At 46.0% G+C, this 24,380-nt stretch overlaps 2 protein-coding genes and 1 long non-coding RNA gene across 3 annotated transcripts in view; 1 reads left to right on the top strand and 2 right to left on the bottom strand.

The window, feature by feature from the left end:
- Positions 1-21,927, top strand: part of igsf21a (immunoglobin superfamily, member 21a) — a 157,261-nt gene extending 135,334 nt beyond the window's left edge. Inside the window, exons 6-10 of the mRNA XM_052076992.1 lie at positions 1,823-2,309; positions 11,791-11,891; positions 13,531-13,723; positions 15,393-15,431; positions 20,695-21,927. Coding sequence (XP_051932952.1) covers positions 1,823-2,309; positions 11,791-11,891; positions 13,531-13,723; positions 15,393-15,431; positions 20,695-20,774 — 900 coding nt within the window. The 3' untranslated portion in view covers positions 20,775-21,927. The remainder of the gene's footprint in view (positions 1-1,822; positions 2,310-11,790; positions 11,892-13,530; positions 13,724-15,392; positions 15,432-20,694) is intronic.
- Positions 1-24,380, bottom strand: part of LOC127608118 (uncharacterized) — a 321,393-nt gene that overhangs the window by 46,153 nt on the left and 250,860 nt on the right. The window lies entirely within an intron of this gene.
- tbc1d20 (TBC1 domain family, member 20) overlaps positions 1-24,380 on the bottom strand; it is a 198,365-nt gene that overhangs the window by 106,796 nt on the left and 67,189 nt on the right. The window lies entirely within an intron of this gene.

Genomic DNA, 24,380 nt, shown 5'->3' with positions numbered 1-24,380 from the left:
TGAAATTAAGAAAGTCGTATCAGTGCATCACACACACACACACACACACACACACATATACACACACACACATGCGGGTTTTACGCCTTGTGGGGACCACTTCTTTAATTATCACATGTGGGGACCAGCCTTTCCAAATGATATTCTGCAATGAAAATAAATACCGTATACACATTTGTGGACCTGCCATTTGTCCTCATCTCATCCAACTCCATTTGAGAACTGCAAGCAAAATTAAAAAAAAATAATAATAATAAATTCGCACAAGAAAAATGCAATTGTAGTTGTACTTGTGTTTGATCCTACGCACACAAACACACACACACACACGGTAGCGACCCTTAAGGTGCCATGTGCAGCTCGTGGCGACATACATTCACCCAAGTATATGTGGATATATAATACTTGAGTGAATGTATGTCGCCACAAGCTGCACTTGGCACCTTAAGTATCGGTACCCCTTGAGTGTGAAAACAGCAATAATGAGTGCAAACAAATCCGAGTACCACCGGGCCTTAAAAGAATGGCTGCAGACGATATTTTTACATTCACATTGGGGGTAGAATGCATGGTCCCCGGAATGCAATACAAGCGGGCTTTTCGGAGAATGAGTCTTCTTTTATGTGACATGTCGTTCCTCCCCGTCGGCAGCGCCACAATTCTCGCAGGTGTAGTTGAGCTTAGCAATACAAGCATCCATATCTGTACGTAGCGTTGAGACCACCTGAAACCCGCCAGTGGTGATTCTGTTCACACAAGACAGGAGATGTATTTTTAGACAACGCCGTTATTTTATTTTTTTTATTTATTTATCTCTTTTGTTCTTCTTGGTCGTCTTGTCACCGAGCTCGTGTCGGCTGCAGCAAAAGCGACATCATTAGCTTGCGGGTCGGGTGGCGCTTGCACCGGCTCAAAGGCGCTCGCTCGAGAGTGCATGTTCGGTGTTGGTGGCTGTGTTTTCATGGAGACCACGGTGATTGTCACATCAGGTGATAGCGTGAACACGACTTGCTTATACAGTTGAGCATTTTACATTTATTCGCACAGTGTTCTTATTACAGACTATCATGTCTGTTTGCCTTAAAAGGGAAATAGTCAGGAAAACTTTTCTGCCCATACGTAGTACGTACTGCACAACTTTTGTCATCCGCCCTTCCTTTGATTTTTGTGATGATATAATGCAACTTTAGTGTTTTGAGCCATTTTCACCAGATGTTTGTCGGGAAGCCATAAGCTCCCAAAACACGTGTTGTTTTGTTTTTGAGCTGCTGGCGTCATTTCCTCAGTTAGTGTGTTTCAGTAGTTTAATGGCCCATGCACCAAGCAGAGGAAAATCCCTCTTGGAATCAAATTCATATCATTATCTTTCTTCCAAAATAATCATTTGAATTGACTGTCTTTTGGTTGGCGACCCGGTGGTCCAGTGGTTAGCGCATCAAACTCACAGTGCAAAGGTTATGGGTTTGATCCCAGCTGTGGCCTTCCTGTGTGGCGTTTGGGTGTTCTCGCCGGGCCTCCGTGGGTTTTTTCCGGGTAATCCGGTTTCCTCCCACATGCCAAAAATAACCATGACAGGTTGATAGAACACTCCAAATTGTCCCTCGGGTGTTAGTGTGAGCGGGGATGTTTGTTCGCCTCTGTGTGCCATGCGATTGGCTGGCATCCGGTTCAGTCCCTGCCCGAAGGCAGGTGGGATAGCCTTCAGCACCCCCCGGCAACCCTTGTGAGGATAAAGCGGATCAGAAAATGCATGGATGGATATCTTTTGGTCCGTACACAAAACAGTAATTGCTGAATTCTGTTTTTTCACGTTGTGTCTAAGGTCTATTTCAAGCGGGACGGCGAGCTGATCGAGGTGATTTCCTACATTCAGCCTACAGCCAGTGATCAAGGCGGCGGCGGCGGCTCGGCGGGGTTCCGAGGAGCCAGGCCGCTCATAAGCCGGGACCTGGACGAGACAAAGCTGCAGCGCTCACTCTCCCTGCTGGACCCCGAGAGCCGGTCGGCGCGTTTGTACACGGAACGGCCGAAGCGTTTCCACACTCAAGGCCTGCAGGCCTCGGAGCCCAGCCCCGCCACAGAGGTCATTCCGGAGACAGTGGTGAGCCGAGAGTTCCCCCGCTGGGTCCACAGCACGGACCCCCTGTACTACTTCAGCCACACGCACATCCCGCAAAGCGACGGCTCGGTGGTGGTGCAGGCGCGGCTCACGTGGACCCTCAACCCGCAGCTGGATAACGACGCCCTCTTCAGCTGCGAGGTCAAACATCCGGCCCTCTCCATGCCCATGCAAACCGAGGTCACATTGGGTAGGATGCTTTCTCTTATCTTTTGTACTTCCATTTTTACCGAGTCCTACACATGACATAGTGGAAAAAATAAAAATATCCACAATGTAGCTGTAACATGTTCACAAAATACCAATTTGTGGCCGCAAAATACGTATGTATACACTGCTTAATCACAATTCGGCAGTCGTGAATTTGGGAGATTTTTGGGCAGACCCTTTATTGTTCATTACCTTACCTTTTTGGACCGTTTTGTGCTTAGGGACCAAAGAATTATTTCGAAGTTAAGTGCAGAGCTTCATTTAATCAAGCTGTGGCAATTTATAAAAGAAAAAATGAGCTTTGCCTTCATCTTCTGCTGCTAAAGGCAATTACAGACCTTTCTGGGTGGGCATTTATTACCAGTGGGTTTTCAAGACTCGCGGCACGCCTTAGTCCCTCTGCTTTGAATCGTAAATGCTCGAATCCTTCACTATCCCCTCAGTCTAGAGCAGTGGTTCTTAACCTAGGTTCGATCGAAGCCTAGGGGTTTGGTGAATCGTCTCAGGGGTTCGACTGAAACTCTGCAATAGAGGTGAAGACACCTCCGTTGCAGCCGACTCAACATGTCGTTTCGTTATCCGCTTGGCCATCACTGGCTACAGATGATCACATGACATTAGTTGTCCAATCAGTGCTGCAGGAAATTTAGTTTGCTCCGTACTCAACGTGTGACTGTCGTGTCATGCACGGCTCATTTTGCACATAATTAAAAACAACCTATACTTATGTTATTTACTTTTTCTCAGTTTTTATTCAATGCCTTTTTTTAATGTGTTGAATTTATTTACTTTTTTTCAATCATATTTTTATTTTTCACTCATGGGGGGGTTCGATAAATGTGCATATGAACGGGTTGGGTTCAGTATCTCTAACAAGGTTAAGAACCACTGCGCTAGAGTCATCCTGTCTAGTCTTTCAGCACGGGCGAGTCTTTCATATCAAACCCAAGCAATCCAGTCACAATCGATTCAGTGTCCTGAGAATGCGCAATTGACAGCGGTAGTCCGAAGACATTTTAGTTGAGGGCGGTAATGTCACAATGACAATGACAATGACAATGACAAGCTACAAATGATTGAAGGCTATGACTGACAAGATTGGAATGAAAATCATTACACAACTTCCATACGTTGTGTAATGACATTTTGAGTGAAGGGGAGCTCCATTTGCTTACCCGCATGTCCAAGTTGTTCATAAATTTTGTATTTCATGCACAGGTTCTGTTTTAGCCACATGTTCATTTTTCCTGCATGTTAATCCGCATTCATATTCTTGATAAAAAATTGCACTCTATCGTCTCTCGGGATTTGCATCTCATTTGATGGGTATCTTGACACATGGGCTGCAATACGATTCAAGCAAGGATGCTTGAATTTAACATGTAAAAATTTTTGTCCTTAAACCTGGAGATGAATGCACGAAGCCGCTGTTTATTTTTCTCGAAACTAAAAAACAAAGATGGCTCCCAGCATTTCCAATTAACACTTCAAAGACAAAACATTGGCGTCATTCTTCTGCACACGAGCGTCGTGATCCAAGAGAAGCACACATCATTGTTTGGAAAACAAAAACCTCACACAGCAGAGACACTTTTGTGGATGCTCTCCAAAATCAATAACGTTACATCGAAATGATGCCACCCGTTAATAACATTTCTTTCTACCGACTGAGATCTGTTCTTGTTGCATCACTCTCGGGTCCATTGTTGTTTTTGAGGCATGTTCCGATTGTTGTTTTTTTTTTTTTGTGCGTCATGTTTTCTTGCCAGAGCTCGCACGTCCATTTTGAGGTAATTAGGTGGATTCTTTAGAGTCTCAATTAGCGTAGGAGAGACACTCCTTTCTGCTGTTGACAGTGAAGCAGTTCGCAACGACAACGGGCCTTGGCAAAACAAAATCAGGCCTGGCACAATGTTTTATTTTTCCCCGTTCTTAATTAAAACTTTTTGGGACAGATTTAACATTGTTGGAAGGCCGACGAATGGATATAGTCACACGTTTGTTGACTTCCCTGTACTGGAACATGTGGGTGACATGAATATGTCGTGAGCAGGTATGAGTTTTGGACCGTGTATATGTGAACTCCGAGGCAAAGCATATCCAACATTTCCACTCAGATTTTGGTCTATTCAAGCCTCAAAACGCTGTCACCGTAGAAACGTAAGGCACTTCTGATAGGATGTTTCATCATTTTTATCCGCAACCGTCCTAGTCACAATGGACCCTCAGTTGGAATGTTGGGTCCGAGTAATATTTTTGGAACCGGTCGACAAGAAAATTCCAATTGACATTTTTTGAGCGGAGGCCAAATTGATTATATATAATGCACATCTGAGCAATTACGGTATTTTCCGCATTATAAGGCACATCTGAAAGCATTCAATGTTCTCAAAAACCGACATTGCGCCTTATAATCCGATGCACTTGATATATGGATCAATGTTCTGATTTCTTGGACCTCGTATTTTAAAAGTTCTGTGAAGCGCTTTGTTACAGCTGCAGCAATTGTGAAAGCTTGATATTAAAAAGCTGTATCGTATTGTAAAAGCTGTATCTTTTCGCGTAGCTCCATCTAGTGGATGCATAACGCAACCGCCGGCACTACTGTAGCTTCTATTCTATGCGCCTTTTAATGCGGTACGCCATATATATGAAAACAGTTTTAAAATAGGCCATTCACTGAAGCTGCGCCGTCTACTCCAAAGCGCCTTATAGTACGGAAAATACGGTACTCTATTTTCAAACCTGTGAAGTTTAACAAGGCTAAACCTCTCAATGTAAGCAAGGGAAACTCCATTTTGTGATGTGATTTTGACAATTTGTCCCCACAGCAAATTTCTTGTCTTGCTTGTGGTCCAAATTTTTCAGTCACTTTGGAATTTCACGTTTCTGGAGTCTGCTTTGTGAAATTGTTACAGGTTTTTCCTCGTTGCTAATCTGTGGGGGGCTGCCTCTGTTTTGAAAAATAACTCACATCTCTAATAGGACGGGATGGTATTATAATCTTTTATTCATTTTTTTCAAAAGCTCGGTGATTGTTGCTGCCAGATCTTACTTTCCCAGCGGGAATTTGCTCATCGCCGAATAATTCCTGGCAGAGAGCAATAGCTGTCACTGTTCCGTCCCCCCGGAGTGGAGAAATGTAGCTCATCACATGCAAAACTGACTCAGCAGCGTCAGTCAGAGCGCCGGCGACGTGAGCGGTCTTCATCAGACTGAAGCGCAGCGCGGTAAATATTTTAACAGCTCGCTCCCTCCAACATGGATGATTAAACTCATGACAAACCACGCGACGAGTGGGTGGAATCTCGCACTTTTATTTTGACAAGTTGTTTGAAGACGTTCATTCATCGCCATTGTTCCATCTGATTTTCATTTCGAGAAGAAAAGTGGAATAGAGGACGAGCCATGAAATCAGAGCGCATTTGCAATGCCAAACACTCTTCAGAGCACTTGAGCAGAGGAGAAAACAAAAACAGCGCCCTCACAAAAGAGCCAGATCTCAACAGTCAAGGTTGCAGACGGATGAATTGTTTGACTTCAGAGTGGATTTATTACGGAAAATTGGCTTCGTGAAGGCTGGAATACAAAGAATTGCGTCTCTGGAGTGCCCGATCACTCGTCTTGTATGAAATGGACCAACAAAGTACAGCTTTTGTAATGGGCCTATATCTGAAAAGATGGCTTTGGTCGTTTCCTACCGAAGGTTTGCCCAACTGTGGTTTTGAAGAATAACGTCCCCCCCCACGTCGAAATGTTGCTGTCTGAACTATTGTGCCAAAAGGTAAGCGGGGCTGTATTGAATTTGACCTTAGTATGAGCTAACAGTGTCAGTGTCTGACAAGCAACAGGTCCTTGAGAGTGCCTTAAAGTTGCAGGATGGCGGCGTGCCGGGCATTTTGGCAATAATGCTCTATTTTACCAAAAAAATGTATTACAAAAAAATAATAATAATAAAATTGTGTTGTGCCTGCTTCTTGCACCACATACAGGAATCTACAATCGACACATAAAATGCATCATCTTGTTGATGAAGTGCTGATTCCACGAGGGAAATTCTAAAATATTATTCATGGATCCGTCGTAATCCACCCATCCATCCATTTTCCGAGCCGCTTGATCCTCACTAGGGTCGCGGGGGGTGCTGGAGCCTATCCCAGTCGTCTTCGGGCAGTAGGCGGGGGACACCCTGAATCAGTTGCCAGCCAATCGCAGGGCACACATAGACAAACAACCATCCACGCCCATATTCAAACCCAGGGACAATTTAGAACGTCCAATCAGCATGCCATGCATGTTTTTTGGAAAGTGGGAGGAAACCGGAGCACCCGGAGAAAACCCACGCAGGCCCGGGGAGAACATGCAAACTCCACACAGGGAGGCCGGAGATGGAATCGAACCCGGTACCTCTGCACTGTGAAGCCGACGTGCTAACCACTGGACTACCGGGCCGCCCTCCGTAGTAATCGTGGTGGAAAAAAAAAATCCTGAATCATCATTGAGGCGGCATTATGCGGAATTGAACAAGCTCTGGCTCACATCCAAGAGACACGGACGGGTCCGCCCCCTAAAAACAATACAATACAATACAATACATGCTGATTTAAATAGCTCTTTCACAACAGCGGCAGCTGTAACAAAGCGCTTAACAAAACAGGCTGATTCCTCCAAAGATACCGTAAGATGTCATGCGTGTTCATACTATACTGTGCGTATTTTGACAGAAGCATTTCACGGACACCTGGGACCCGTTTTAAATTAAACACAACACATTCCGTCAACTTTAATTGCCCCCCTTGCACATCGTATCAACGCTAAGTGCACAAATGCGGCCACTGTTTCACTCTTGCAAGCTGCTCTCGATCAGGAAACGAAGCGGCGCTCTTTTCCGTGGCCGTAAGTGATAAATCTTTCAGCGATTTAATATCGTCACGTGAGGCCAAGCCACATTCTGACAATTGAACCAATGTTGTATTACACTCCTTCAATATTCATGAAGAGCAACACGCTCGACATATATAAAGTAGATGAGACTAGTGGCTGATGCCGGCTGGGCCTTGGGCTGTTGGAAACGGACACCCCCCCCCCTCCCCATCCGCCCCTCACTCCTGAATTCTATCCATGAAAGTTCAGGTCTCCCCTTGAATATTTAAAAGGTGCTCTTTTTGCGGTGAGTCTCGGCGAGCAAAGGTGTGCGAAATGAACACCGTTACACGGGGCAGTGCAAGTCTTTTCGTGCACCGGTTTCAAGCCGACCTCTCGTCGCCGTTACTTCGCCAGTCAGGGATAATCAAAGAGCAGATGCTCGGCTCCAGATGGCATCGGCATGCGAATCGCGGTCGGGAGCGTGTGGATGCACATGCGGCTATTCTGTGTTAGCGTTGGCCACTCATCAATACGCTTTATCTGGTGGCTTTCGTGTTACCGCTCGAAGCCGTGAAAGGAATTACATGGCCGGATTCACTTGGATAGAGCCGCCGTCTGATCCGACGGCAAGTCCTTTTTAAAATGTACTCTGGCCTTCTTTTTCTTGAACCGAGCCGCTCATCCGGTAAATGCGACGGGCCGGGTCGGGCTTCAACCTTTTGACGGCGAAGCGCACCCGATTGCACGGCCAAAGAGTGGTCTTGTGTGGAAGAGTGAAACGTGGTGCGAGAAGATGACGCTGTTGGCAAAATGTTCCATTGTGGAATTACGTTTGCTTTACGAGTTCCGGCACGTGGTCAGCGGAGGAAGTTATGAGTTCCGAACTGTAGCGTTGATGGTAAAACAAGGGATGCTCGGTCGGTAAACACCCGCAGATATGCCGCTCCTTCTTCACAGGAATTACGTTTGCTTTACGAGTTCCGGCACATAGTCGGCGGAGGAAGTTATGAGTTCCGAACTGTAGCGTTGATGGTAAAACAAGGGATGCTCGGTCGGTAAACACCCGCAGATATGCCGCTCCTTCTTCACAGGAATTACGTTTGCTTTACGAGTTCCGGCACATGGTCGGCGGAGGAAGTTATGAGTTCCGAACTGTAGCGTTGCTGGTAAAACAAAGGATGCTCGGACGGTAAACACCCGCAGATATGCCGTTCCTTCTTCACAAATTCACCAAGGAAAATGCGGCGTTAGCCACGGGAGCATGTGTCTTGTTGTTATCGCCCTCTCCTCTGTTTTTAGAGTGCTATGTATGTCCGCACATTTGCACGTAGAGGCTAAAAAGCTCCAAAGTGATTTCGCTGAGTAACCGAAAAGCACCATCTCAGCTGGCAAAGTGCGACCTGTCACTCGAGAGCTGTTTCAATATGGAGCTGATCCGGCTGTCACTCATTGTGACTTGTGACTAGTCCTAGCCCTGCGATTGGCTGGCATCCGGTTCAGGGTGTCCCCTCCTCCCCGGTCTACTGCCCGAAGACGGCTGGGATAGGGTCAGCATCCCCTCGCGACCCTCCATCCATCCATCCATCCATCCATCATCTACCGCTTATCCGGGGCCGGGTCGCGGGGGCAACTTTAGCAGGGAAGCCCAGACTTCCCTCTCCCTAGCTACTTCTTCCAACTCTCCCTGGGGGATCCCGAGTCGTTCCCAGGCCAGCTGGGTGACATAGTCTCTCCAGCGTGTCCTGGGTCTTCCTCGGGGTCTCCTCCCGGTGGGACATGACCGGAACACCTCACCGGGGAGGTGGCTTGGGCATCTGATTCGGATGCCCAAGCCACCTCATCTGGCTCCTCTCGATGTGGAGGAGAAGCGGCTCGACTCTGAGCCCCTCCCGGATGAACTCCTCCACTTGGGGTAAGATCTCCTCCCCCGACCCGGAGGACCCTCGTGACCCTTGTGAGGATTAATCGGATCAGCAAATTGATGGTGGATGGATCATTTTGGTCTCATTCAATGTGGTTCAGCTGAGTGGTGGGGCGACACCCTAGCATCCTTTTTTTTTTTTGGACCAGATGCCGCTTTCAAAAAGTCAAAATACATACGTGTAATGGTCGGGAGTCCTGGTACCCTCCCTGGTGGAGGGATGTTCGGCCTCGTGTCCGTTAGGGCGCCTGATGCCCCTCATCGAGGGTGGCTGACGTCGGACGCCAACTGTCTCAACTGGACCGAATCCCAGAAATCGGCCATCAACTTTTCTTGCGCGGCCATATGCCCGACGAGCGCCGCGTGTGACACGGATGAAAACCGACAAGCTCCCGCGACTGCGCTCGCCGTTGCCAGAAGTAGCCTGTGAAATGCCATCCGTCCTGGGCACGAGAAGACACGGCGGGCCGCGTCACGCCTGCCTTCCTCTTGGCTTCGGTTGCCCAAGGGAAATATGTTGACGTTTTCTCTCATCTTGGAAATGTCAGAGATGTATCCGTTTTATTGGTCAACGTCGCTGTCCTACTTCGAGAGTCCTTTCGCTCATGTACTTTGTGTATCTGGATGATTTTATTTTGTGCAACCACTTGATGAAATTACATTGAGTACATTCAAAGTTTTTTTTTCAATGATCTCTTATTCGTGGTTGAACTCAAAGATTCGTGGTTAATTTTACTGAGTTTATCCTCAGCCAGCTGCTGGGGTGGGATATCTGAATTAACAGACATATTTTCCAAAATAAACGGATAACCAAAGATACCGGTTGTTCATTTCTTACTTGATGGGTTGGTGCACACAGCATACAGTATATTTTTATATACATTCATTCATTCGTTCATTCATCTTCCTAACCGCTTGATCCTCACTAGGGTCGCGGGGGGTGCCGGAGACTATCCCACCTGTCTCCGGGCAGTAAAAGGCGGGGGACACCCTGAATCGGTTGCCAGCCAATCGCAGGGCAGACAGAGACGAACAACCATTCGCACTCATACTCACACCTAGGGACAATTTAGAGTGTTCAATCAGCCTGCCATGCATATTTTTGGAATGTGGGAGGAAACCGGAGCACCCGGAGAAAACCCACGCAGAGAACATGCAAACTCCACACAGAGAGGCCGGAGCTGGAATCGAACCCGGTACCTCTGCACTGTGAAGCCGACGTGCTAACCACTGGACTACCGGGCCGCCGTATATTTTTATATTTTCCATAATATGCCCCCCGACCCCCCCCCCCCCCCCCGAAAAAATGGCCTCTGAGACTCTACCTTCCATAACGCAAGACGCATTCGCACTTGACATACGTTTCGCCACATGCTCATCAGTTTTATTGCTGAGTGTTGTTTTTCTTCCTTTTGTGCCTCGCAGTTTTCCAAAAGGCGTTCATTCATTAGCTTCCATAGCCAAATAAATAGCCATCCAGTGATTTCATTTATTTGCTCTTTTTATTTTTTTAAATTTGTCTCTTACTTATCCACTCATCAATGAAAATAACCCCCTAATGTGATTTATATTAAGAGTTAAAACACGGCAAATGAATGGAGGACGAGCGGCGATAGCGGGCCCTCAGCGCAACTCTCATCCCTGATTAATTAGTTCATTCGTCTATAACGCCGCCCGCTACGCTGCAGGCGGCGCAGTTAACTTTTTTTTTTTTTTTTTTCATCGGATCACATGATGCAGGAGCTGCTTGGACGGGCCTAAAACGATATCGTGCGGTCACCGTGTCTCCATGAACCTTTTTTTTGTGTTTTTGTTTTTGCTTTTCAAACATAATTCATATCATTCTCAATTTTTTTTTTTGTTTTAAACCCGGATGAATCCTGACTGGGCGGCCCGGTAGTCCAGTGGTTAGCACGTGGGCTTCACAGTGCAGAGGTACCGGGTTCGATTCCAGCTCCGGCCTCCCTGTGTGGAGTTTGCATGTTCTCCCCGGGCCTGCGTGGGTTTTCTCCGGGTGCTCCGGTTTCCTCCCACATTCCAAAAATATGCGCGGCAGGCTGATTGAACACTCTAAATTGTCCCTAGGTGTGAGTGTGAGCGTGGATGGTTGTTCGTCTCTGTGTGCCCTGCGATTGGCTGGCAACCGGTTCAGGGTGTCCCCCGCCTACTGCCCGGAGACAGCTGGGATAGGCTCCAGCACCCCCCGCGACCCTAGTGAGGATCAAGCGGCTCGGAAAATGAATGAATGAATGAATCCTGACCCCGCATAATCTTGGAATATTAGACCCTGGCGCGGCCCCGGCGCCACATTGTTTTAGCGGGTCCAAATGAAATCCGCCGAGGGCCGAGTGTCCGCGGCGAGACAAGGGAATTAGCTCCGTGAGTGTCCCTTATCTCGCCGCCTCCACACTCCACCCGCCGCGCTCCCATTCTCCTCCAGTAATGAGTATCCACCCAATTGAGTCCCTTTTTTCTCTCTGAGGGCGAATAAATCCGGCAGCATTGTTCTGATAAAGAGACCTGCGAGCTCCGTCGCCTTTTGCCTGCTGACCTTAATTGACAGGAAATTGCATTTGTCCCACACCTCCTGTGACAGAGCAGGTGTTTCTATTCTTCATACGCAGTGTGATGACCTTTGTCTTTTCTTCTTTTTTTTTTTTTTATCTCCCTTCAGCTGCCCCAAAAGGCCCGAAGCTCTTTATGACCCCCAGCAGGGCCAAAGTCGGGGACACGGTGCGCATCACTGTGCAAGGATTCCAGGTAGGACCCCGCGGGGTAAGTTTAGCGATATACAGAACCAAAGTGAAAGAATTTAATCTAACGCGGGATGGGAATCCACCATTTAAATGTTTTTGAAGTCTCTTATTGAACGTTGATCATGTTTTTCACAGCCTTATCGTTCTCTATGACAATTACACGATAGGCCAGATTTGCAACCAGGTGCGAAATCATGACAGATGCCGCAGGAAATGAGCCGCTTTCTCTGAAAGCGTTTGTCGAGTGAAAAAAAAATCTTCTAAATTTGACACACCACAGAGTCGGGTGTCGTTAACGACCTTGCCAAATTCTGATTAAAAAAAAAAAAAACTCGCCAAGTAGGTTTATATAAAATAAGATTTCATGCCCTTGTTTCAATTTGCAAACTCGTTGGCCGTGTCTGATTAATTGTTAACCGTTAATCAATAACACCTCTACGACCTCCTTCGAATACGATTACGACTCGAATCTTTTTTATGCTTACGCATTCAGCGGCGACAGCATATCACATTGGGCTTTTCCACAATGCTCGGGCCCATTTTAATCACACCCAAATTAAATCGGGAAAATTTCAATGGTGAAAAACAATCCTCCGAAATTGATCACATCATAGTTTGTGGTGTATTTAAAATGGAAATTACTCCATTAATTAATACAGTAAACGTTGTCGGGGAGCGGCAATTACACTTTCAGGTTTTTTTTGTTCAATTTGAAGCAAGCTTTGTGATGCCCACCCTGCCCCGGTATTTTGTTGCTGCTGCGACGCTAATGGACACATTACTGTTATGATTCGGTTTGGGACCAACAGGCGGCGCTGTAGTACTCCTTCTGCAGCTGCACACCTGTTGGTCGTTAGGTAATTCGTTCCATAAAAGGACTCCTGCCCGACTATTAATTGTCCGATCATTGTTGCTCTTTGCTGCTGTCATGTTTGTTTGTCATGTTTCTGTTATCGATAGTTTTGAGCTTCAGTTCCGGTTTTTGTTTGATACTTTGTTGGTTTCCGATTTAGTTTTCTGTGTTTTATCAATACACTTCTTCAAATACACCATGCTCCTCCCTCTTGCCTGCTTTTTGGGTCCCCCACCACCTCGCAAACGTGACAATATCATAATCAAATAAAATAACATGACGCCAAGCCACCGTTGTTTTAAACGTACTGAGTCATGAATTCATAAAAGTCGCGTCCATTGGCCATTGCTGTGATAGGCTTATAAGGAGAAATGACGGTTGACCAAATGGCAAAGAAACACATCCGCCGGACTATTTTGCCCTTTTCGCAGTGAACCGAAGCGAAAAGCAAGCGGGGCCCCCACAGATTTTCATTCCCAAACATTATTTGTTGAGTTGAGACATTTGTGACTGTCACTAGTTGGTGGCTATGCGCGTCGACCGTCTTATACGTATCCTCTATCACATGTGGAAGACTGCACTTGGCGCTGTTATTTTTAGAAATGGGCTTGTTTACTGGAGGGTTAAGAGCTGCGGGGGGGAATAAATTTGTTGTAAACCGAAGTGTCGATAATTAATGCATGTTGTTAACTCGCGGTTGAATCAGTTGGGGGACAGGCTGTATTATTCATGCCTCGTTTGCTCCGATTCTCTTTCTCGGCGACGGCCCCGCCCCATCCCGGCTCTATCTTTGGCGCCGGCGTAGAACGAGGTGTTCCCGGAGCCCCTGTTCACCTGGACCCGCGTTGGGGGCCGCCTCCTGGACGGCAGCAGCGAGCGAGACGGCAAGGAGCTGATTCTGGAGAGGGTCCCGGCCGAGCTCAACGGCTCCATGTACCGCTGCACGGCCCAGAATCCTCTGGGGTCCACCGACACGCACACCCGCCTCATCGTCTTTGGTACGTTTGCCATTAAGTGGAAAACGGCAATCGAGTACAAGTTCGATCTATTATTGAACAAGCTCGCGCGCGATGGACCAATAGGACGGCGCCACAATGAGGCGGAATGCTCTTGACATAATTAAGTGCGAGGAAAAAAAATGAAACGACATCACTCTACAAAATGTCTCCCTCGCACTGTATCTACAGAAACGGTGAAATATACCTTGGAGATTTATGCGACCACTTTTGCCGATTAATCATTCATGCGGCTGCGAGATTGCGATTAATAAAAGATTGTGTCCCTAATTGGCCCAACAACACTTTCTTTTTAAGACTGCACTTAGAGAGATGACTATTCTCTTAACGAGAATTTCCGTCCATCACCGGCGAGCATTGTCGCAGCCGCTCTTCATATACGAGTACATTTTAGCCCGGCTCGGACTTGTCAGACTTTGTGTGTTTTATGGCAAATCTTCAAACGGCGCCGCTATTATGCTCTGACCGTAACTCCAGAACTTTCCTGTTTCGTTATACGCCCCCCCCCCACCCTCCCCCGTCTCATATACGTCGTCCAAATTCATATAAATCGGACTTAAATAAATGAAAAGAAACGAAAAAGATACTGCGGGTCTAACATTTTAGCTAGCTAGCTCGGGATTTTAGCTAGTTCCAGTAAACGTGTCCGAGTAATTATTTCATTGGGATGGTGCACATGAATCAACACATGAACGAATTGTGTAAATGCGCCGGACTTAGCATAAATGCTAGTTTTCAAAACGTTGTCCCAAGGCAGGTTCCTTAACATAAACGTCACATGAACAGTGAACAAAATAATATAACACAACACATGAGATAAATTACGGACAGTCATAACGTCATTCTTCAATGTTAAAAACGGTTATATAACAGTATTACACGTTAATTGTTCAAATAAGTGGGTTCTTTTTCTTCACATTTTAAGCTAGCAGTGTGCCGTGAGATTGCCTTGGCTCAAAAAAGTTTGAAAAACACTGTTCTAGAGGTTACAGTTGGCTACGTTAGATGCACCTGGATCAAATATTCTGCCTTGACGAAGATAATGATGTTGGCTGCTATCTGTGATTTTCAAATTTACCTTGAAAGAAAAAAAAAGACACTAAAATGGTCACTCCATGCCCAAACTGCAGACTTTGTGTCTTTTCCTTGAGTCTTTTCTGCGGGTCTGCTCGTGACGGACTCGCCGACCACATTTCATACAACGCAATGAAACTGAAACTCCCGTTTTTAAAAAATCCCCCCGGAACGCGTTCACGACACCCGGATGACCACAAAGAACACATCTACGAGGCTGAATATTTTGTTGTCTTTTGGATTGACTCTCTGGAGAAGTGCAACATAATCAAGTGGGTGCACGTCAGGAAAAAGCCGCCGCGGTTTCCGGCGCCGTGCATCCACTTGACACGTCACTCTACACGTGAGCTCTGAGCATCCAAATATAGCTGTGGAGGCGTTTTTTTTTTTTTTTTTTACCCAAGGGGCACGCTTTCTCCTCTCATTGTAATCACTTGGCATGCGCTGCTTATTAAAGTTTAAAAAAAAAAGGTAAAAAAAGGTAAATTACTTCTATCCCTGTTGTTCTGGTGCACTGTGTTCCCAAACCCCATTATCAGCCTGTAATCCTTTATTTTTATTTTTTTGTCTCCCACAGAAAATCCAAGCATGATGAAAAACACGCAAAGCCAGAACAGTAAGTTTTCCAAACCGTGCAAATGACTCAGCCACGAGTGGGCAAGTGCGATTAAAAAAATAAAAATAAAAAAATGAACCACCGAACTCCCGATGTCTGACCTTTGACACGGCAGCCGACCGCAAAAGAAAAACGTTTCCCCTGTTGGTGACATTATGAAATTCTATAAATTCACATCAAGCGCTTGACCTATTGTTCTCGCGGTATCCAGAGTTCAACTAGTTTTGCTTTACTGGTAACAATATTCCTCTGCCAAAGTCGTTCCAGGATGAGGTCGAATTGTCTCCCGAGTGAGGACAGAGGGCGTACGAGTACACGGACCTCATGCTGGATATCGAAAACGATCTCAAATGACTTTCCATAAAGCTGTGACAAGCCTTCATTCTGTTCCCGCTCCTTTGTCCTCCTACCCAAAGGCAATTGCTTCACAGCGCCGTCGCATTTCCCGCTGCACCGCTGCATCTATTTTTAAATGTAGCTCAGGCTGGGTTGAGACGCTGATGACGATTTTTGGAGAGGGCTGCGCCGTGCGTGGTCAGCACAGATTATCCTCTGGGATCCCGAAAAGGACCAAATCCCCGGATAAACATCCAGGATTTGGCGTCCTTTGTGGGGTGCGAATTACAATCGTCGACAGCCGGTCAAAACGGAGACGAAAAGTCAATTGGATATTTAAGAGCAGCGAGTGGGAGGGAACGGTATTGCCTGGAAGCCTTTCTGCCAGTAGGGGGCGCCTGTGAATCTCTAACCGGGCACGATCTTCTTCACGGAAACGCAGAACGCAGTTAGCACGTGCTTGTCCAAGCTCCGGTTACCTGTCTGCATTTTTCTTGTAAAGAGGGAAACGTTTTTCTTTCACACCTGCTGCCCCATTTTCATGGAAGTGCACCGCCTTCCTTGGTGCAAATTCCCACAACGCATCTTCATCTGGCATGTTCGTCGCACCTTAATCCACTTTTGACGAATGCATGTCATTCGACACCGAACATCAACAACAACAACAACAGGTTGTCTGCGGTGAGTCTTCCAAATGCGAATGCAAATCCAAGCGCGAGCGACTCGGCCTCTGCGGTCCACTTGCAGTCGATTGGCATCAACACGCGAGTCGTGCGGCCATCTGTTGCTTTTCGCACTTTGGCTTGGATGCCGTTCAGGCTGCGCCAGCCCGTTTTCCCGAAGCCCTTGTGGGAGTGGTCTCACTGTGCCAGCGCGTGCATCGCAACACCACAAACAACAACAAAAACATTCCTCTTCAAATTGACATAAAACAACCTCACAGGGTTTCCAATGCCCTCAGTTCGAGTGACTGTCGTAATTTTCCATACTCCTGAAATGTATTCATGTCTTTTCTCTCCTTAGCGTAGCGTTTTATGATCAAATAGAAGAGTTCTTGCAGCATTATGGTTTTGATCTGAGGATAAAATCAGTTTCCTGATGATATAAATGTACTCTCATTGAATTGCATTGGTTTCAATTTTTGTAATTACATCTAAATCATTACAATGATTTTTCAAAACTATTCCCCCCCCCTCGCAAAATATAAACCTTCAATCACAAACCACTCACGTCAGTCGCGATCATGCCAATTCGCTCTTAAGTTTAACATGATAAGATTAAAACGATCTGAAAACGAAGGCTACTTTTTCTTCTCTTTCACATTACTGCAAGAAAATGTGTTTCAATTCTAGGAATGCGGCGATGCCTTTTTTTTTTCTTGAAATACATTTTTTTAAACAAAAAATGACACCATTTTGTTTTTTCAACAATGTGCAGCATTTCTAATTCCTAATGGCATTTCCAGTTACATGGGGCTTTATTATTTAATTCATATTCGGATTATGAGGGCGTCCTTGGAAAAATGTTCCTCCACCTAAAAAGTTGGCCTTGACCTTTGGGCTAAATTCAAATTTTGTTGTTGTTGTTGTTTTTTGCCGACCCCGTCTAATATTGTCTCAAAGAAAAACAACAAAAAAAACAATCATTCTGTGGGGCCGTCATGAAAAAGAGGCCATTTGTAGCATCGGGAAGAGAAGAAGCCGCTGTGCATCCTGGCACCGTAAACGTTGTTCATCCTGGCAACTGCGTGAATATCTCAAAGGCGGCGGTGGGCCGACAAATCCCGGAATTGAGCTGTTCACCAAAGAGGCACGTGCGCCTCCCTGGGCCTTGTTGTACGCCAGTTTCCCTTGCACGAGGAGTGTGCACGTGCGTGTGCGTGCGGGCGTATGACTCCATTTCGTCCTTGCTGTGACACACCTGCTCCCGCACTCATCCTGGCATTTGAATATTCAAATATGTATCCCCCAAACCACAGCTATAGGGGCGGCGAAAGCAACGAAGAGCAAATAAAGGACAAGAGATGGGATGTAGAAGACGGCAATAAAAAAATAAATCAATAAAAATTTTCAAAATGCATAATTAATGTCAGGCAGCAGTATGGAATAAGTGCTTTGCGCGCCTGCCTGCCTCACTATTCTGGGGTTCAGGTTTGCCCCCCGCGACCCCCCCCCAAAAAAAAATATATATATATACACTGTATATATATGTATATATATATATATATTCAGGTGGGCGGCCCGGTAGTCCAGTGGTTAGCACGTCGGCTTCACAGTGCAGAGGTACCGGGTTCGATTCCATTCCGGCCTCCCTGTGTGGAGTTTGCATGTTCTCCCCGGGCCTGCGTGGGTTTTCTCCGGGTGCTCCGGTTTCCTCCCACATTCCAAAAATATGCGCGGCAGGCTGATTGAACACTCTAAATTGTCCCTAGGTGTGAGTGTGAGTGCGAATGGTTGTTCGTCTCTGTGTGCCCTGTGATTGGCTGGCAACCGATTCAGGGTGTCCCCCCGCCTACTGCCCGAAGACAGCTGGGATAGGCTCCAGCACCCCCCGCGACCCTAGTGAGGATCAAGCGGCTCGGAAGATGAATGAATGAATGAATGAATGAATGTATATATATGTATATATATATTCAGGTGGGCGGCCCGGTAGTCCAGTGGTTAGCACGTCGGCTTCACAGTGCAGAGGTACCGGGTTCGATTCCAGCTCCGGCCTCCCTGTGTGGAGTTTGCATGTTCTCCCCGGGCCGGCGTGGGTTTTCTCCGGGTGCTCCGGTTTCCTCCCACATTCCAAAAATATGCGTGGCAGGCTGATTGAACACTCTAAATTGTCCCTAGGTGTGAGTGTGAGTGCGAATGGTTGTTCGTCTCTGTGTGCCCTGTGATTGGCTGGCAACCGATTCAGGGTGTCCCCCCGCCTACTGCCCGAAGACAGCTGGGATAGGCTCCAGCACCCCCGGCGACCCTAGTGAGGATCAAGCGGCTCGGAAGATGAATGAATGAATGAATGAATGAATATATTCAGGTTATTTCAGCATTGGCTTTGAGTTTACCTCGCTTGAGGCCGATTGGAGAGATGGAAAGTTGCTTTGCAACAAAGCCAATTCAAATACCGGATCAGTCGTACGTCTGCGAGCAAAATCCCCGCATCAAGTTAACTCCACGGGTGCTGGAGAGTGGCGCTCAGCGGCAGAAACTAAACCTACGAGTGAAAAGTTTGGAGAAACCCGTGAGAAGAATACAAGATGTGAAGCTGATTCACTTTCGATCATATTTTTCTTTTTTTTAATGACAAGAATTGTATTCAAGAAGCAAATGAAGCTATTAATAGAGCAGTCTTAGACTCCGAGGAGTAAAAAGTAGAACAATGTGAATAATCGTGATTACTTAGGGAGAACTGCACAATTAATTGGTTGAAAAAACGAGAAATGTTTTCCGCAATTATAATGCGAGTGTACGACGACCAGGCTATTGCGGTTTACGAGCTTGTCAAGTGGCGTGTGGCCCTCACAAAGAGAGAGGGGTCCACTGTGGTTCCTTTCCAACAATTAGCGTCTGACTTTAGCCAGGACAAGATTTTCGCAGCAGAGCTCGGGAAAGCTCGCGCGGAAAAACACGGCAACTCATGAAAAATGAACTGTAAAAAAATGACTGTACAACGAAAAAAAAAAAGGGGCCGTTCTCCCTGACTCTGTACGTCCACTTTGAGGTATAGCGTTCCCCGTCGCCGATTTTGTGTCAGGCCATTCGACTGGGCTCGCCATCTGCTCACTCAAGCTGCTCCCACGATGCACCGCGACAACACGTGCAAAAGGGGATTACGCGGCGATTACACATCCAGCCCATTAAAATGAATTTGCCACTTCATCGAGCGCCGCTCTCATTAAATGACGGCGCGCGTCTCATACTGTATGTGTGAGAGGTTACCCTTTCATTTACATTGTTAATGGGTAGCGCTTAACGGAAGGTGATCTAACCGACGCTAATGACGCGGAACTGTTGCTTTATGTGTGAAAGCAGTTTATCGGGGGCTCGCCGGCGAGAGATATTTTAGTCATGCCATTCTTTGCCGGGGATGAGCAACGGTGGCAGGTAAAAAGACATGAGGAAGCAACTTTTTCATCGCTTTCCACTGTAGTGACGAATGCAGAATTTTGCAATCAACACCAATGTATCGAGAGAAAAAAATAGCCTTTGAATTCAAGCCTACTGGAGTGACTGATGCAAAACTTTTGACTTCAAGACACGTACGCTGTGTGGAAGAACGGAGCTTCTCAATCACTGTTCACTGAAGTGACTGAGGCACTTTGGCATTAAAAACTCACGTTGAGAGGCGAGCGGTGCTTGGGCTCTATTTTTGTCGCACATGCGCTCAGTGAAATCTTCATGCCGGGGCGAGCCCCCAACGCATCTGAAAATTTGAAGTCGGAAAGTATACTAAACTTTAGATCAGGTGAAACCAGATTTAGGTTGTAGCGCCGGTTATGTTATTTATTTTGGTGCGCGTGCCCTTTTCCTGGTGGCCAACTCGACATCATCCGCAAGGAGAGATCTTGCAGGCCCCGATCAACGTCGATAACCCGCTCCAGTGACTTGCTTCCACTTTTGCCATGTAGACAGCGCGCGTCTCCAATGCTGGATTGGCCGGGAGTCCAGTCGGTTGTGTTCCGGCCCACGACGGCATCAACTCCGCCCACAGTTTGGCTGCATTTTGGGCTACGCCTGCGCTATGCGTGAAAAGGGCCCTCTTTTTGAGTCAGTATTGACTTTGTCATCGAGATTCACACCCATAGAAGAAAACAGCTCCGGGACACTCATTTTCATGATCCAATTTCATGATTTTTTTTTGTTTTTCATTTTAAATGAGCTTTATACATTTTCAATGCAACTTTGGTGCCTGACTGACAGTGTTTGTTTCCTGTTTTCAGGTAGAGCCTCGCACATGAACGTCGTGGGCGGCTTCACGTGGCTAGCCCTCGTCCTCACAGTGACTGCGGAACTGACGTGAAAACTCGTGCACTCACACTCGTACACACATACTTGTCCTTGTCACACACACACACACATGCAAAAAAACAACAACGAAACATCAGTTTTCTTTCTACAACCTTGCGAGTGTCAACAAAACTTCTGTTGGGGTCGCGGTGCTGCCTCCCATAGGCGCTCCTACTATTTTTTTTTTTTTCGTAACGAAAACATCCACAATTACGTGATCTATAGAACATGATGAACATGACACCCTCCTTCCTTATATCCCAAGTTAAACTTTTTTTTTTGTTTCTTGTCCCACGTCTGCCTGTCAGCCAATAAAATCAGTTCAAACTGTTCAGATTTGACTTTTTTTTTGTCTAAGTGTTATTTCAGTTTCCATGCAAATGATGAGTGGCTCAGGCTATGCCTCCCATTAAAAAAAAAAACAAAAAAATCTTCCGCACCTATCTGCTCCCTCTCCCGGAATGCAGCGGATAAGCACCACAAGGGGGCAGAAGGGTGGAGGATGCGGGGGTTCGCAATGCCGACGTTCAAACAGAACAATCTCTATACTATTCAAGTATCTCTTTTTATTTTCTTTTGGAGGTTTTATTTTTTTGGTCCTCTTTTTGATGGCTCAGAATGTACAAAAGAATTGAAATCTCCTGTTTTTGAGTGTATTTTGTGTACATCAGTGTAAATAAAACAGATAAAGAGGTTTTATGGCGTCATGGTGAGGGACGGAGCTGTTTTGGCTGGCAGAAAAACAAACAAACCGCTTTTTATGTATCCCATTATTACTTTTTTTTCTTGTATGACAAGTTTTGTCGCATTTGTCCGATGTTTTCAGGATTGTGATGCATGTGAGTTTGTTTAGTTGTTTTTTTTTTTTACAATTTTTTCTTTGAGGCGCTGCTGCAGCAGCTCGTTGCAGCTGTTTCCTTGTCATGCTATCTTAAGTGACTTACATTGCGTGTGTGTGTGTGTGCGTGTGTGTGTACGTGTGTGAATATATATGTAATTCTCTCTCTCTCTCTCACGCGCACACACACCCACAGATGTTTGCTGAGATTAATAACGTCATAATAGCCGCCGTCCCCCCACCCCTCCCTCACGCCAGTCTTATAAAACAGGGTTGTTTGCATTTGTTTCATTTCACCTGTATTAAAGTGGAGCGTTGATCAAGCTGACACGCCTTGACTTTCCTTATGATACGCTTGTATGTGTTTTGAATAATCATGACTTGTTTACGTATACTGTGCACCAAAAAAAAAAAGGAAATAAATAGGCATTTGCCATGATAATAAAGCTCAGTTTTAATTGACACTGTCAGGGCAAAGGAATGATTTTCCAATTTTCTTTTGTATTATTATGGTTGGAGTGTGTTCCATCATACTGAGAGATGTTTCAAATGTTTTTCTCCCTCTCAAGTAGATAAATAGGGGAACCAAAATAGCAAAATCGTAATATTCTCTCATTTTAGTCACTCTTGGGGTTATTCCACTGCACAAATGTTCCGCCGCTGTTTGTGTTAAAAAAAGATCACTTTCTTAAAGGGCTGGAAAACTGCACCGAGCAATCCAAATTGTGAGCCCGTCAATGTCACTTTCCCTTATGTGTTAGCATGCATAGCAGGGGCATTCCTGAGGCAAAACGGTTTTGTTGTCTCAAATCCACCAAGTGCGATAGTCTTTGTTTGATGTTTACTTTGACAGTAAACTTTGAATGAGAATGTCATGAAACAACGGGAAGCCTCTTTTTCAAATCAGGCGGTTGACATGTAAGCCACAAGACAAAGGGAAAAAAAAACCCACCCAAAACTCGTAAATCCGGTCACTCGCACGTCAAGGCAAAACATTTTTTTGTGTTTTTTCTTGTATTCAATTAATTTCCTTGCCACAGTGTACTGAATGCAGTGTTTTTCCTAGCATATATTATTATTCATTTCCGCATAGCTGACCGCAGGGCTCATTTGGCAACTCTGATGTTGGCACCATAATCATCCACATCATGGCTCAGGCATCAACAGTGAGCCTTTGAAGAACAGTAGTAATGGTGAACCAATGTGTCCGTTTCAAGGTTCTAATTGAACTCTTTCATCGCTTGTTGATTTAAAAAAAAAATAGTTAATCATATTGAAGATAAACTACTGTGCATGCAAGAGCAGGTGAAGGTTTAAAAGATTTTTGACCGATGGATAAAGCCGACCGGAGCGGTCACGTCGGGATGCCAGTTCGCCTCGCCGAACCACGACACTGCAAAACAGCCCCGCGAGGTGGAGAGCTGCTTTCCAATGACAGCAAAATTAAGAGGCCTGAGCTCCGAGTGGGGAAGTGAAGTGCACCGACTGCATCTCATCATAACACCGGCAATTTCAGATGAGTTCAAGGAGCACTTTTGGTGCTCTATGGACGAAAATAAAACCTGCAATAGGGTGATGCATTCCAAATTGCATTGGCCGAGGTGAAAATTCTGTTTATTGTGCGTTATCAAGTCTCACGTGAATGAGCATGGGCAGTGTGCATCACAAGTGTGTCAAGTGTGTCACAAGTGTGTCATAAGTGTGGCATCACAAAAAACAGACTCGTTTACGACAAATGACAAGATCGGGCTACGTATGCCATATTGAATGTCGCATGTCGTATTTATGACGGGTATATGAGTCCTAAACTTAGGATGAACGGCTTGAATAATGGCATAACAATCATGCATTTTGTGTCATCCCACGGTGACTTTTAAAGCCACGCACGTCGCTTCTTGAGATTTTGTGAGATGTGTTCCTACAGTTCGAATTGATGAATTTGTCTGGAGCGCAAAGAAACTTGAAATATCTGTGTCATCTACCATCAAGAGAAGGAGGAGAAAGTGCCTCCCTCCCGAGTAGATAATCATGTCGCCCTCATCTTGGTCCACTCAAGCTGAGAACAAAAGTCAAGACAATTAACAGAATGTCACAGAGACCCCCCCCCCACCCCCTCTCCCGTGAATTATTCACAAGTCATACTAAGCTTGGAGAGTTTGGTTTCCTCGAAGTGCTGATCGGCAAGCTCTCACATGACAAAACAGTGACCAAAATTTGTCATCGTTGACACACGCTCTTCATTTTTGCCCCTTTGACTCCTTCGGAAGCACATTTGGTGACTTAGGGTGTACTTTTACACGTCTAAACAACCTTTTCGGCTTCGTACGTTCTCATTCTCCTCAAATAAGAGCCAACAAAAAACTATTGCAAACAATAAAGTATACCAGGCAACGCAAAAAAGACTGAATAATAACAAGTTGATTCTAGCCCGTTGTCCCCGAAGGACGTCGTTAACGACGGTGCCACATGTCTCAATTTCCATATTTTGTAAGCCGTGACCCTTCCGGTTACACACTCGACGACTGCCTTTCAAAAGCCAAAGGCTCGGATTTTCCAACTATTTCACTGAGAGACCTTTCAGAGGCCAGAGCCTCCCACGGAGTCAACTTAACCGCAAGAGTTTTCCTGCGGACGCCAACCTCGACACATGACAGCTTGACAGTGGCTGAACTTATGCAAATGAACAAAGCTGTCAGTTTTCTCTGTTCCATCGACCGATTGCCAAGTTCCGCATGATCGTTATCGCATTCTGCTTTGTCTGACACGGCGAAAGGGAAAGTT

This window comes from Hippocampus zosterae, chromosome 9 (genome assembly GCF_025434085.1).
Source record: "Hippocampus zosterae strain Florida chromosome 9, ASM2543408v3, whole genome shotgun sequence".
NCBI classification, from domain to species: domain Eukaryota; kingdom Metazoa; phylum Chordata; class Actinopteri; order Syngnathiformes; family Syngnathidae; genus Hippocampus; species Hippocampus zosterae.
This window is presented reverse-complemented; position numbering and strand designations above follow the sequence as displayed.